Raw genomic sequence first — 12,626 nt, 5'->3', positions numbered from 1 at the left:
AGATTTCATTATTATCAGTTTCTTCTTCTCAGATTTTGATGTGTTAGAGGAGGACAAGGTGCATTTCAGATTGTACTCTGCTGTCGTGAACTGGAAATCTCCCTCTTCCCCCCCCCCCCATTAATTTAACCTGGAGAAAGTAAAGTCGATCAGCTGTGGTTGGTGGGGTACACACAGGACAAGGTGACCATGTTTGGGGATGTCACACAACGACGAATGTGGCCAGGTCTCCCTCTCTTCTCTCCAGCACTCCAGCTCTGCAGACTCTCTAGTCCTGGCAGGAGAACCACTCTCTGTTAGACTTCCAGTGTCTCAAGGTCCCTCCTTGGCTTACACTGGCCCTGAAGCACTGGACGCTGTCAGCAGTCTCCATCAGAGAGGACCTGTGAGGTTTCAGTTGGGCACAGGTCCCAGGTACCAGTACTGTCCCCTTGGCCCACCCATCCTATCACCTCCCTGATAGCAGACCCACGTTCAGACACTCAGCAGATCAGGACTAGGTATCTGAAGTGTCTCCATGCTTGTCCTTTGCCCATTCCCAAGTCATCACTTGAGTCCTGCTTACATTCCCTTTGTCCCCTAACACAAAAGCTCTAATCTATTCTTTTTCGTCCAATGTAGCCCTTGATGGCTATTTGGGATGATGGACACAGAAAGAGCTCATACACCTCTTGACTAATCCCAAACTGTGAAAATGTGAGACTCATCTTCCCCATCCCTCAGGAGTTCAGTTTTTAGAAATGCCAGGCCCAAGCTTGTAAATCAGCAAAAAGAAAAAAAGAAAAAAAACACAGAAAAATGACAACTGCTGAATGTTTATTATTAGAAACAGGTTGAGCTGTTTATCTTCTGTCACATGACCTTCCTCCCATGACCGCTTTGCACCTTACAAAGACAATTTCCTCTCAATATACAAAACTCAGATCCACAAAGCACATATGGAGGGGATTCCATTGCTGTAACAGCTCATGATTGCATAGCCAGTATTTATGACTTCCTTCCTCCTTCACAAATCGGACACTCCTTTCGCCTCCAACCAGCACCTCTCAGGGCACCTCACCAGGTGGGGAGACTTAATATCATAAAGATGTCATGTCTCTCCAAATTAATCTCTAAACTCACTGCAAATGCCAATCAAAATCCCATCAAGGCTTTTCATGTTCATGCAGTTGGGAAAACTGATGGTAAAATATAGATATAAAACCAGAAGGTCAAGAACGGCCAAGCCAATTTTGAAGAACAAGGTGGGCGGCAGGGAGGGACATGTCCTGTCAGATAGCAAGAGAAATTACCAAACTAGAGACAAGCAGACCATTGCTTCCGGTATGTGGTGCTTCTTTATCATAATTTGCTAGTTCTGCAATATTGGTTTTGATTTCTCCTTTGACGTGAGTCAGTTTGAGAGAGATTTATAAATATACTTATAATATAATATTATAACTATAGATATTAGGATATTTTTGTTTCCTGGTTCTGTTATTTTTTTGTTTTATAGTCTTATAATGAGAGACTATTGTCTGGACTATTTCTCTCTCTCTATGGAATGTTCTAGAACTTTATTTGAAGCATAATAGGTAGTTATTATAGTAAATGTCCCAAGAGCAATTGAAAGGATGGTGCCTTCTCTTTTTTTCTATTGTAGAGTTTGAAGTCTGTTGTTTCCAGCTGTCAAAATCCTTGTCTTGCCATTAGCTTTCGCTTTATAAATGTGGGGGTTTGGATGCATAGACGCTCATGACTGTAACCACATCAGATTTCTCTTGCTTTATGAGAGATGGAGTGTGTGTTTTGTTTTTTTCATGGTTTTTGTGGCTTTGGGGGGAGATTCTGAAAGATTAATTGGAACACCAACTCCAATATTATAAACCACAGGTACTCATTAAATGTTGCAAATATTTCCTTTGAGTTTACCATCTATCTGATCATCTGACAAGGAATAACCATCATTATACGAGAGAAATCCTTAGTCTGGGTGCATAGTCAAGTTTATTCATTTGGGGACCTTGTTTAAGAAATTCATCCCCAGCCCGAGGTCATAAAGGAAGCTCTTACATTTTTTTTTCTGTTAGTATTGTATTTTTCTCTTTCACGTGTAAGTAATCCCTACTGTAGGGTTTCTCAGTCTCAACACTAGACATTTGGGACTGTATCATTCTTTGTTGTGGGGGCCGTCTTGTGCGTTGTAGGGTCTTCAGCAGCACCCCTAAGTCCAGTAGCACCCCACAAGTTTCGACAATGAAAATGTCTCCAGACATTGCCAAGTGTAATTAGGGGGACAAATTCACCCCTACCTGAGAACCACTGATGTAGTTGTTTATTGTTGTATATGGCGTGAGGTAAGGATCCAGTAATTTTTCTCAATATTGTGAATCAGATTTACTAAAACTAAATAACTCTTCTTTTCAAACTTATTTAGGATGCCACAACTACGACATACCAAGTTCCTGTATATGTATGGATCCATTGTTGTAGGTAGTAGACACTGACTAGATATCACAAACTCATTTCCTCTTCCTGGACACAGAGCCCCCTTGCACCTCATCAAGGTATGAATCTGAGGGTTGAATGGGTACACGCAGGCAGTTCTTCAGGGCAGCTAGAACTTTTGCACAATGACTGAAAGTGCAAAGCTGTGTGACCTTTTCTCCTTTAGCCTGGGGGGCCCACAGTGTTACTTCTGCTGCGTTCTCATCAAGACAGCCACAGGTTCTGCTCAGTTTCCACTGGAGGACAGAGCCACCAAGCATCAAAGGATTCGTGGGCATGTTTTAAAATCCCCACAAGAACACTGATGCAATTCCAAATTCCTTCTGCCCTGTGCAGGGTATTTGTTTTTCTCTCTCTCTCTGGAAGATTGCAGGGTCTTCACTTTCTTTCTGGGGGCCCTTTAATTTCATGACCTGTTTTTGTATCAGTCTGTGGTTCTTTGTTCATTCAACATGCTCGACACTCATTGTGCCTTTCAACCTGAAAGCACATCTTTTTCAGTCCTGGGAAGTTTTACTGTATTCATTTTATCATCTGCTTCCTGTTTTTTTTTCAAACCCTCCCCTCTCTCCTTCTCTCTAGACCTTCTCAAGTAATACTCTATTTTTCTTATCTTTCCATGCTTTTATCTTTTTGTCCTATTTCTCATATGTATTTTTCAACTTTATCTTCTGAGATTTTTCATTTCTGCTATCATATTTTGAAGTTCCAAGAGCTCCTTTTTTTCTGAACATTCTTTACGGTCGTCTCCTTTTCTTATCTTCTGGATGTAATGCTTTGGTGTGTTTTTTTTTCTTTGTTATCACCCTGGAGTGAAAGATTAAAGTTTATTTGAAGTTTTCTTACGCAAACTTCATGGTCTCTATCTTCTCTGAGTTCCTTTTATTTTCTTGTTTATTATCTCTTTTATGTTAGAGATTTCTCTCAAATACCTGGCAATTATTTGTTGTCCATTGATATTTGTAGTGTTAGGAGTGAGCAGGAAAGTTGACAGATGTCCTGGGTGAGAAAGGGGCTTGTAAACTTCAGGGCAGCTTTATCTAACTCAGACCTGGTTGTTGGGGACCCCCGATGTCAGTTTCCACTGCTCTACAGCCTGTGTATGGGCATTTCTGTGCATGCTCCGGAGGCTGGGCTAGAGGACTAGAGGGGTGTCTCTGTGTTGAGCGTTTGGACTCTCCCTGCAGGCGTCCCCACCCCACCCACTGAATGCTGCCATGTGAAGAAGACTGGGCATGCTGTGCCCTGCTGAATTCCTGATGGAGAGTGACGCCACCAAGTTTGTTATGTAGCGATAGGTGCCTGAAAACCCATTGAGTAGGCACTGGGTCAGCTGGGTAAGGACAACTCAGCGACAGCCCCCTAGGAATCATTACCCCGATTGTTTGCAGCTTCTTTCTGCAGCAGAGTCATCTGGATAAGCATTCCCATGGGACATGCACTGATGGTATGCATGGGCCACCCCCTTAACAACCCCAGCGCCAGTCCCCCACTGTTTCCTCTTCCAAGTTCCTGGAGTCTGGCCTCTGGCCTCTGCCCAGGCCTAAGGATGCTGACATTTGGGCTTCTCTTTTTCCTGGCAGAGTAGACAGTGAAAGGTGCCACTCGAGTTCTGCCCGGGGAGAGCCTCCTTCTCCAGGGTCCCTCAGGGCTGCTCACCCCGTCAGAGCCAGCTAGCCATGCTGTGCAGGGCCCTGGGGAAGCCACGCTCTTGGGGTTTGCCCCCAGGGTCCTGGAGGCTGAGGTGTGGCAGGTGCAGGTCCACTGGTGACACTAACCAGAGGCTCCTGCGGTTTCCCGGGGTTTCAGGGCCTGCTCAGCAGGTGTGGCAGTAACCATGTGCCATACAGGCAGTGCCAGTTGGCACACTATCTCTGTATCTGGCGTTCTGATGGACAACTCAGACTAGTCTTCTGGTGTCCCTTGATCAAGTGTCCCCAGAGCCCAGAAATGAAGACAGGAGATGTTTTTTGAAAGGAGAAGGCTTGGGCTCCTGCTTTCTCCCTGTGGGACACTTCTCCGCTCCAGTTTCAAGTGTCTGAGGAAAAGGCTTCTCGTTGGGGTGCCTGGGGTCTCAATTCTCCAGAGGCGAGAGACTGAATGCACAAATGCACACTAGCCAGACCATGTATGAAAACAGAACTCTGACCCACGACCTGAAGCCACCTGTGCACGAAACCAACCTCATCTACAACAATCAGCCAGGAGGCCGGCGTGCTGTCAGACTCACAGGAAGTCAGATTGCTCCCTAGAATAATCCCAGAAGCCCAACAATAGCGCCTGTAACAATTGCCCAAAATGGGTGGGACTTGATTTATAACTGACAGCTTCCTTAATTTTTATCCCTTTTCCAACTTAGGACCAATCAGAGAAAGACAATCTGCTCCCCTAGCCATGAGGTAGGACAGCCTGTATAGAGCATATAAAATGCATTATATATGTTGGATTGAGGTTTGCAAAACAAGCTGTTTACTGGTAGGGACAGGACTACGGCCGCACAAGTGTGAGACTGATAAGAGTGAGGTAAAAAACATGTTTTTGTGGGAAACTGAGCATAACAAAATTGAGTGACAAACACGTTCACCAAAACAACTTCTGGTTATCACCTCAGAGGTAAACAAGTCCAAGGTAAAGAGGATAAAAGCAGAACCCAAGAGCAATGCCATGAGTAGTCCCAATGGGCGCTCCGGCTAAGACCCTCTGCGAGACGCTGAGCGAGACACTCCGGAACAATCCTCCGGGATGTTTGTCTGGACAATCCAAAGAGTCCTCTGCAAGGTGCAAGCCGCGATACCAGGACTCTCCAAAGTTCTTCCTTGCAAGACCATCATGGGTCCAGTCTCCTCTCCCGGACCAGGGACCTTCTCCATCCCGATTAACTCTGGGATTTGGTTCATTATTAAATTCTGTTCCATTCTGTATAATTTTCTGTGCTTACCAGAGCATTGAAAGTGCTCTTTTGGGACATTGGTTCCCACATAAAGCTGTTACTCACTCTACCTGAACCTGTGTGCTGGGACTTTGTTCCCCACTCGTGCCACAACTACCACGCAGGGACGTAGGACCCTGCCAAGGGGTTAATGTCCCCTTGACTTTCCGGAAGAGACGGAAATGTAGCACTGCCCTTACAGGCGCTCGCAACACACCCACTGCCAGTGAGCCCGCCCCCAGCCTCCCCAGGCCGACAACCTCCCATGCAGGCACCCCGAAGTCTCCACGTTCCCCCATAAAGCTCTCCCCTTCCTGCCTGCCTTTGCGTCTCTGCCAATTCAAGTGACGGTGGCCGATCCCCCTTGCTGTAGCAAGCTGAGTCAACAGCACTTTATCTCATTTATTGGTCTTTGTTTACTTTCACAGAAGCAGCTACCCTGTTTCCCCGAAAATAAGACCTAGCCAGGCAATCAGCAAAAATGCGTCTTTTGGAGCAAAAATTAATATAAGTCCGGGTCTAATATAATATAATAAATGTGATATGATATATGATATAATATAATACCTGGTCATATAGTAAAATAAGACCAGGTCTTATATAAATTTTTGCTCCAAAAGACACATTAGAGCTGATTGTCCGGCTAGGTCTTTTTTTCAGGGAAACATGGTAGAACCAGCTCTGAGGGAAGTAGTTTCCAGAAGAGAGATGAGGGAGGTGCTGATGTGGGAAGAAGATGGAGGGCAGAGCAAAGTCTTCAGCAGTCCATGGGGCTGGGCCTTTGGGATGCAGGGACAAGGTGGACATCTGCAACTTACTCCTCAGGCCAGAAGGAGCAGGCCCAGCCTAGCTCGGATACCACCCTTTGCTCTCCCCGGTGGTCAGTCAGCCAGCCAGGGTCTCCAGGCCCAGGTGCTGTCTCCAGAAGCAGCACCAGTTGTGCCCACCGTCCTTGGATAGGGCACCCAATACCTGGCCAGGATCCCATTGGTCTGTTCCACTTTCCCCAGCCTTGCAGCCAAATGTGCATGCCAATGAGAGGGCTGTGCCCTTTACTCTGTCTCTGATCACCTCCTTCAGCCTGGTGTCTTCCAACATCCAAAAGGAGGAATTTTTCTGTTCCCCACCACTGACTGCATTCAGGGCCTGGTCTGAGGGAGGCAGAGGGGCCTCGTCTTGGAGAGGGGAGAATACCCCCAAATCATAGCCCTCTCTGTCTCTCATCCCCTTCCCCAATCACCTTCGGAGACAGGACAAAGGTGGGAGGTGACTGGACTCCCTTAGCTTGAGCAAAGCGCAAGGGATGATCGGACAGGATGGGTCAGGTTATGCTACAGTAACAACTAAATTTCCAGCCTTGTAGAACCACATGGACACTGCTCAACCACCCCACAAGTCCATCAACACACGAGCAGGGAATCTGCTACGTCATCCTCACTCCAGGCTGCCAGAGTCTCTACCATCCAAGCCGTCACCGATCGTGGTGGCAGGGGGAAGATAGTACTGGGGTTCCTTACACTGGCAATTACATGCTGTGGCCCAGAAATCATTCACCCACCCTCTCCACCCACAGCCCAGACTTGAACATGTCATGTGGCCCCTCCCAACGGCAAGGAGGAGGGACGGACGGGGAAGTCCCACTTTCCCATGTCACAGGTGAATAGGAAAAATTCTCTTGTAAAAAGGGATGCACTCAGTTGCCTCAGCACCCTGCGCTCCTAAACAGCCTGATCTAACCCCCCCTGTTCTTTACAACAGCAAAATCCACTGTGTGTGACCACCTAATGTACTGAGCCCATCTCCTCTTGATGGGCATTTGTGCTGTTTCAATCTGTTGTGATCATAAGATGAATATCCTTGTTTGTGCCTCAGTTCACACATCAGCGAATTACTTAAACTTTCTGGGACTCAGTATCCTCATCTATAAACAGGGATACTCGTATCCCTATTTATGGACGATAATATACTAAACCTGTAGCATAACGCCTGGCATGGATCCAGCATTCAATAAGCGTTAGCAACTATTATTATTATTTGCAAGTGCAGCTGTAGGTGGTTCAAAGACACATGCCTTTTCAGTTTGGATCCAAAGTCCTCGCACTGGCAACGTCTGTTCCAGCCTCTAACCCATTTCCTCAGCCTCCTGTGTGACGCCCAGGGTGTGCCTGGTGCTGCTCTCAGTTGCTTTGTACGCCCAGGGCTCCCTCACAGTGCTCAGGCATCCCGCTCTGATGCTCGAGCCACCAATGGCTCCCAAGTGGGGTCTCGAAGTTGTGGGAGGGGGGCAGGAGTTCCTTTGCTGACCCACCTCTGCAGCATGCAGGCAGAATGCCTCCTCTCTGATGCTCGAGTGACAATTCCTGGAAGGTCTTAAACCCACTGAGTTCTCTCAGAAATGAGAGCGGTGACATCCTGAATGGCTCCCCTCTGTGGGGAACCCCTTTGGGCTGGTGGCAGGAGGCCCTAACGTTGGGCCAGGCTCCGGACATAAGGGTCAGCAACTCCAGGTTGCACGGCGGGGGGGGGGGGGGGCCTTCCCGTGGCTCCTCCCTTGGAGCCCAGAGCGCTGAACCAATCACACCCCAACGCCTCTGCTTTGCCAGGGCCTCTCACCACATGGACATGCCCCACCAGCTCACCCAGGCTGCACTGTTCTCTGTGCCAGGCTCCATCCTTTAGCAACCTGGACGGTGACAGGAGACCATGGGAGAGCCACCTGGACCTGGACAACTGTGCCCTCCATGCCCCAGGAAGCCAGGAGAGCCCCACCTGAACACAAGAGTGACTGAGCTTCCCACAGACCCAGCTTAGGCTGCTCTGAGCTCCTCAGCTCCTGCCTATACCCCTCCCCGCCAGGGGCCTCAGCTTCTGCTGTGCCAGACTCAAGTCCTCTGGCAGGTGGCCTGCTGGCACTAGAAACATGCTTCCATGAGTGCGCCTTTTCTCTCAAGATTGTGGGCATCTCCAGGGCAGGGACCACAATTAATTCTCTTTCTGTTGCTTTTCCCTCTTCCTGTTTCTGGAGTTCAGTAAACAGACTAGGTTGAGGGTTCCAGGAAGACACTCTGTGCTTTAGGATTTCAAGTAACCTAGGTGGCTGCCACCTCCCCTGAGTCTGACAGGTGAGGGGCCCACAGCCCCATCCCCAGGAAACACAATGCTCACAGCACTATTTATCTCATGGAAATTTTATTGGTCCTGGGGCCAGGGAGACAGACAGGCCCTCCCTGCTGTTGCAGGTACTACAAGCCCTCACTGTTTCCCGTTACCATTGATGGGGCGGTTCACGTGCTCGGGGGAGTCCAGGAAGGCCTTGAGCTTGGGCCGGGCGCTGAGGCGAGCCACGTAGGCCGAGAGCAGGGGGAAGGAGTCCAGGCAGCCGGGGGCCAGGACCTGGTGATTCAGCAGCAAGTCCAGCAGGTTGTAGTCCGCGAAGGAAATCTGCAGGGCAGGGGGCCGGGACTCAGCATGTTGGCAGGCCAGGGGGTGGGGGGAGGTGGGGAACCCAGAGCCTGCGAGCCTGAGCCGTTCCCTAGGTCTGCCCAGTAATGAATGGCTCATGTGTTCTCTTCTCTACACCTGTGCCCGTCTGTAAGAAGAGGGTGGCTTGGTAGGGGCAGGACAGGGACAGTCACTCACCTGGTCGCCCACGATGAAGGCCTGGCCCCCCTGGTTCTGGGACAGCAGGGTCTCAAAAGGCTTCAGGCGCCCCGGCAGCTCCTTCACATAGTCTTTCTTGCCCGCCTCCTGTGGGAAAGGCACCCCTGCATATCACCCTCCTGACCTTCACACTGCTGGCCACCCCTGCCCTGGCCTGGACAGGCCCCCTACTGCTGGCCCCCATCTCAGGGAACCAACACTCACCTAGAGCCCAATGCTCTTCTGCTCACAACCCAACCCCGGGCCACTGTCACATCCTGTCCATTTCAGCAGCCAATTCTTTTCTTGTCTACTCCATTCCAGCCTTAACAGGCCTGCTGTGGTTTCTCACCAGACTACTGCAAAAGCCTTGGAGGCTCCTTCTAGACCGTACATTTGGACACCACCCTGCTTAGACAGCTCGATGGCTCCCTACTACCAGCAGGAGAGCGTCCAAGATAGGCAGCTCAGACCTTCAGCACCTGGGCCTGCTGCCCCTCCAGCTCTACCTCCTCACACATAAGCACACACATGCCCTGCCTCTGCTAAACTGGTCTCAGGTCCCTGAACTTGCTCAGTGTCTGCATTCTTTGTGCACTTGCGAGTGCCAGCACCCCCTTCCAGAATCTGGCTATAGGGCCTCTTTCTCCTCCACCTACTCCAGGATGCCCATCTGACCTGCCTAGCTGAGGCAATCAGGAACCACCCCTGGCTCGATGTCTCCTGTCTCTGCACTGTTCCTCCATTACCCATCACTTGACTGGGTCCATCCCCTAGGCAGTGAGGCTGAGGGTTGTGGCTTGTCCATAATGGCTTCTGGCCCCCAGCAGGGAGCCCGACCCAGCCCAGGCCCCCTGACCCAGGGAGAGCCCACCCACAGCCACATGACGCGTGCGGTGTGGGGTAGAGTACAGGAAGCCCCTTTCCCTATTGGTTCCCCCATGCCTGCCCGGGCGCCTGTACTCACGTAGTTGGTGTAGATGAGGGTGCCGTACTTGCAGCGGAGATCCTCCACGCCGTCATTCACCACGTCCACCATGGCGGCCTCCTGCTGGTTCTTCCCGTACAGCCCTGGGGCGCGGAAGAGGAGACAGCATGACTGGGTGCCTGACACACAACTGCCGGCTGATCTGTCCACAGACCACGTGGCTGCCTGCGGGCCACAGCCAGGGAGGAGGGTGCGGCTGGAAGGGACAGTCCTGACCCATAGTAGGTGCTCAGAACTCAGTGGGAGGCAGCCTGGCATAGGGCTAGGATTGTAGGCAGACCTGAGTTTGACCCTGGGCAAGTTATATAACCTCCTCGTGCCTCCGTTTCCTCCACTCCGCAGGTGTGCTTGGCGGGCTCGACTTAAATGGAAGAGGCTCAGAAGACTGGCACTGAGCAGGTGCTCAGGAACAATGGTGGGTGCTCACCCCCCCTGCCCAGGACCGGGCGGCCTGTGACCTCAGGACTCACCGAGGGAGCGGCCCAGGTGGCGCAGGATGGCATTAGACTGGTACAGGGTGAGGTCTCCGTCCTGGAACTTGGGGAGCTGCCCGTACAGCTAGGGGGTGGCACAGCTCTGTCAGAGGTGCTGAGCTTGGCTGCCCCCCACAGTAGTTTTGTCCCCCAAGGCCCAGCCCCTGACCCCACTGGGCACGAGCACTCACACAGGAGGCCTTGAGAGAGCCCTGCATCCAGGCCTCCTTGGTCACCACCTCCTCCTTCCAGGTCTGGCCCTGGTCAGCCAGCAGCATGCGCGTGGCCTCACAGCGCCCTGCGGGTGGGGAGACAAGAGTGTAGGGACAGGCAGAGCCCCAGCCTCACAGAGCCCTGGGGAGAGTTCATGGGGGTGGGGACGTAGGATACTCCAGCTTGGGAGCTCAGGGACATGGAAAAGGATGTCCTGGCTAGTAGCCACCTGAGGAGGGATAAGAAAGAGTTGGGGATCTCCCCTAGGTGGTTGATGGGCCATGGGCTGCAGCCCCCAACCTCTTCCCCCCTCCCTCCCTCCCAGTCACAGGCCCCTACCTCGAACTGGGAAGTAGACGATGGTGTAGGGTGGCACTAGAGGGGACAGAGAAGTTTGTTAGAGTCCCGTGAAGGGCGTTATAAAGGGCCGCTCACCCCCCATCCCCCCTGGGGTCCCGCCCCCTGCTCTGGGTGCTCCGGGCTCCCTAAGGGTTGGTCTCTGCGCCGGGGGTGCTGGGCCCCCCGGAAAACCGGAAAACCCCAACCCAGCGCGGGTGCCCTGGATCCCCGGCCGGTTTTGTGGAGGTGGGTGGGGAGGCAGGGCCTCCTAGGAGCTCCGGCCCGAAGCGGGGATCCGGGCCGCGTTCCGGTGCGCTCCAAGCCCCCTGGGAGCCCCGCTCGCCCCAAGGCCCTCGGAGACGCAGCATGGACTCACTGGTTGCTGTGTAGACAAAAGCAACGGTGGCGACGGCGGCGACGGCACTCAAGCACGCCTGGAGGCCTCGAGCCTTATAAGGGTCGTCCCGCCCCGGCCCGCCCCGCTCCACCCCCAGCGCTGAGTCACGGCGCTGGCCCGTCCTTCCGCTGCCCAACCTGGACTGCCCGCCTGCGGCCCCCGCCCCTGCACCCCCGCAGCGGAGCCTTGCCCAGTCCGCACTGCACGACCCTGCGCCCTGGGAGGGTTTGTCCAACATCCGCCTGGGGCTAGTGGGCTCACGGTAAGGGCTGGCGTACGGGTTCCAGAATCTTCCAGAGGCGCTCGCTTTGCCTGTCCCGCCACTTTCCCTGTTTGGCTCGCAGACCTCAGAGGCACAAGCGCATGCATGTAAACATTTGTTCCCACAGACAAAAGACGGGACAGACGTTGCACACAGACGGACAGACACACGTGTATTCACATAAACCACACTCCAGGCTGGGCTTTGCATCCCCATCTGTCATTTGAATGCCACCTTCATGGTTCTTGTCATGCTATGTATCCGGGTGCTACCTCCTTACCATTTTCCCCTAAACTACCTCACTTTGACTCAAATGCGCCTGTTGAAAAATGGAACCTGTTTCACTCCTAATTGGAAACCCACACCTCTGGTTATAAGTGAAGGTCACTAAGAATAATCACGAGAACAGCACATTTTAAGAATCTGTCTGGACAAGGGGACACTGGACCCTCCATTTTCCAAAGTAACATTAGCGAGGTGTCTCTGGCACAGTAGCACCAAACAGCTGTGCCGCTCTGTGGCATCAGGATTGAGGACTGTGGGGACAGAGTCCCAGAGAGCAGTGTCCAGGCTCTTGGCCTCACGTGGAAAGGTGCTGGCTCGGGTAGTAGATGGCCATCAGCTGTAATCAGATGGCCATCTGCTGTTACCGGTTAGCCATTAGCCACTAATATAACTGCCGTGGCTACGCTAGGGGTTGGTTGGTTGGCAGAGAAATGGACGGCAGATTGCAGCTAGAAAGTGCGGTTAACAAACAGATTGTAGATTGCGGATCGTGTTGATGCTACTTCCTGTGTCTCGCCCGGCCGCCATCGAGACTATAGTGTATGAACCCCCATCTGTGGCTCCGTTGTTCAATTTTGACCTCACCATATCCTGCGTTCTTGTGCAGGGAGCGG

The 12,626-nt window shown here is 51.8% G+C and overlaps 1 protein-coding gene across 1 annotated transcript; it reads right to left on the bottom strand.

Annotated features, from left to right (window-relative positions):
- Positions 1–8,586: 8,586 nt before the first annotated feature.
- Positions 8,587–11,718, bottom strand: LOC109450416 (glutathione S-transferase P). Its single transcript, XM_019737707.2, has 7 exons — positions 11,445–11,718; positions 11,069–11,104; positions 10,708–10,814; positions 10,514–10,601; positions 10,023–10,126; positions 9,056–9,163; positions 8,587–8,857 (listed from the first exon to the last, which is right to left on the bottom strand). The coding sequence occupies exons 1-7, from the start codon at positions 11,701–11,703 to the stop codon at positions 8,669–8,671; spliced, it is 891 nt and encodes a 296-aa protein (XP_019593266.2). The 5' UTR covers positions 11,704–11,718; the 3' UTR covers positions 8,587–8,668.
- Positions 11,719–12,626: the final 908 nt, after the last annotated feature.

The sequence above is a fragment of the Rhinolophus sinicus genome, linkage group LG06 (genome assembly GCF_036562045.2).
Source record: "Rhinolophus sinicus isolate RSC01 linkage group LG06, ASM3656204v1, whole genome shotgun sequence".
Classification (NCBI taxonomy): domain Eukaryota; kingdom Metazoa; phylum Chordata; class Mammalia; order Chiroptera; family Rhinolophidae; genus Rhinolophus; species Rhinolophus sinicus.
The sequence above is the reverse complement of the archived record's forward strand: the minus strand, read 5'-3'. Positions and strand labels throughout refer to the sequence as shown.

Bases quoted from the DNA above. Each gene is read 5' to 3' on its own strand.
- LOC109450416 (XM_019737707.2), bottom strand. From the start codon at position 11,703: ATGTTGGACAAACCCTCCCAGGGCGCAGGGTCGTGCAGTGCGGACTGG. The intron at 10,602-10,707 runs GTGAGTGCTCGT...GCCACCCCCTAG, and splicing joins GCTCTCTCAAGGCCTCCTGT to CTGTACGGGCAGCTCCCCAA. The intron at 10,127-10,513 runs GTGAGTCCTGAG...TCCGCGCCCCAG, and splicing joins CCACCTGGGCCGCTCCCTCG to GGCTGTACGGGAAGAACCAG.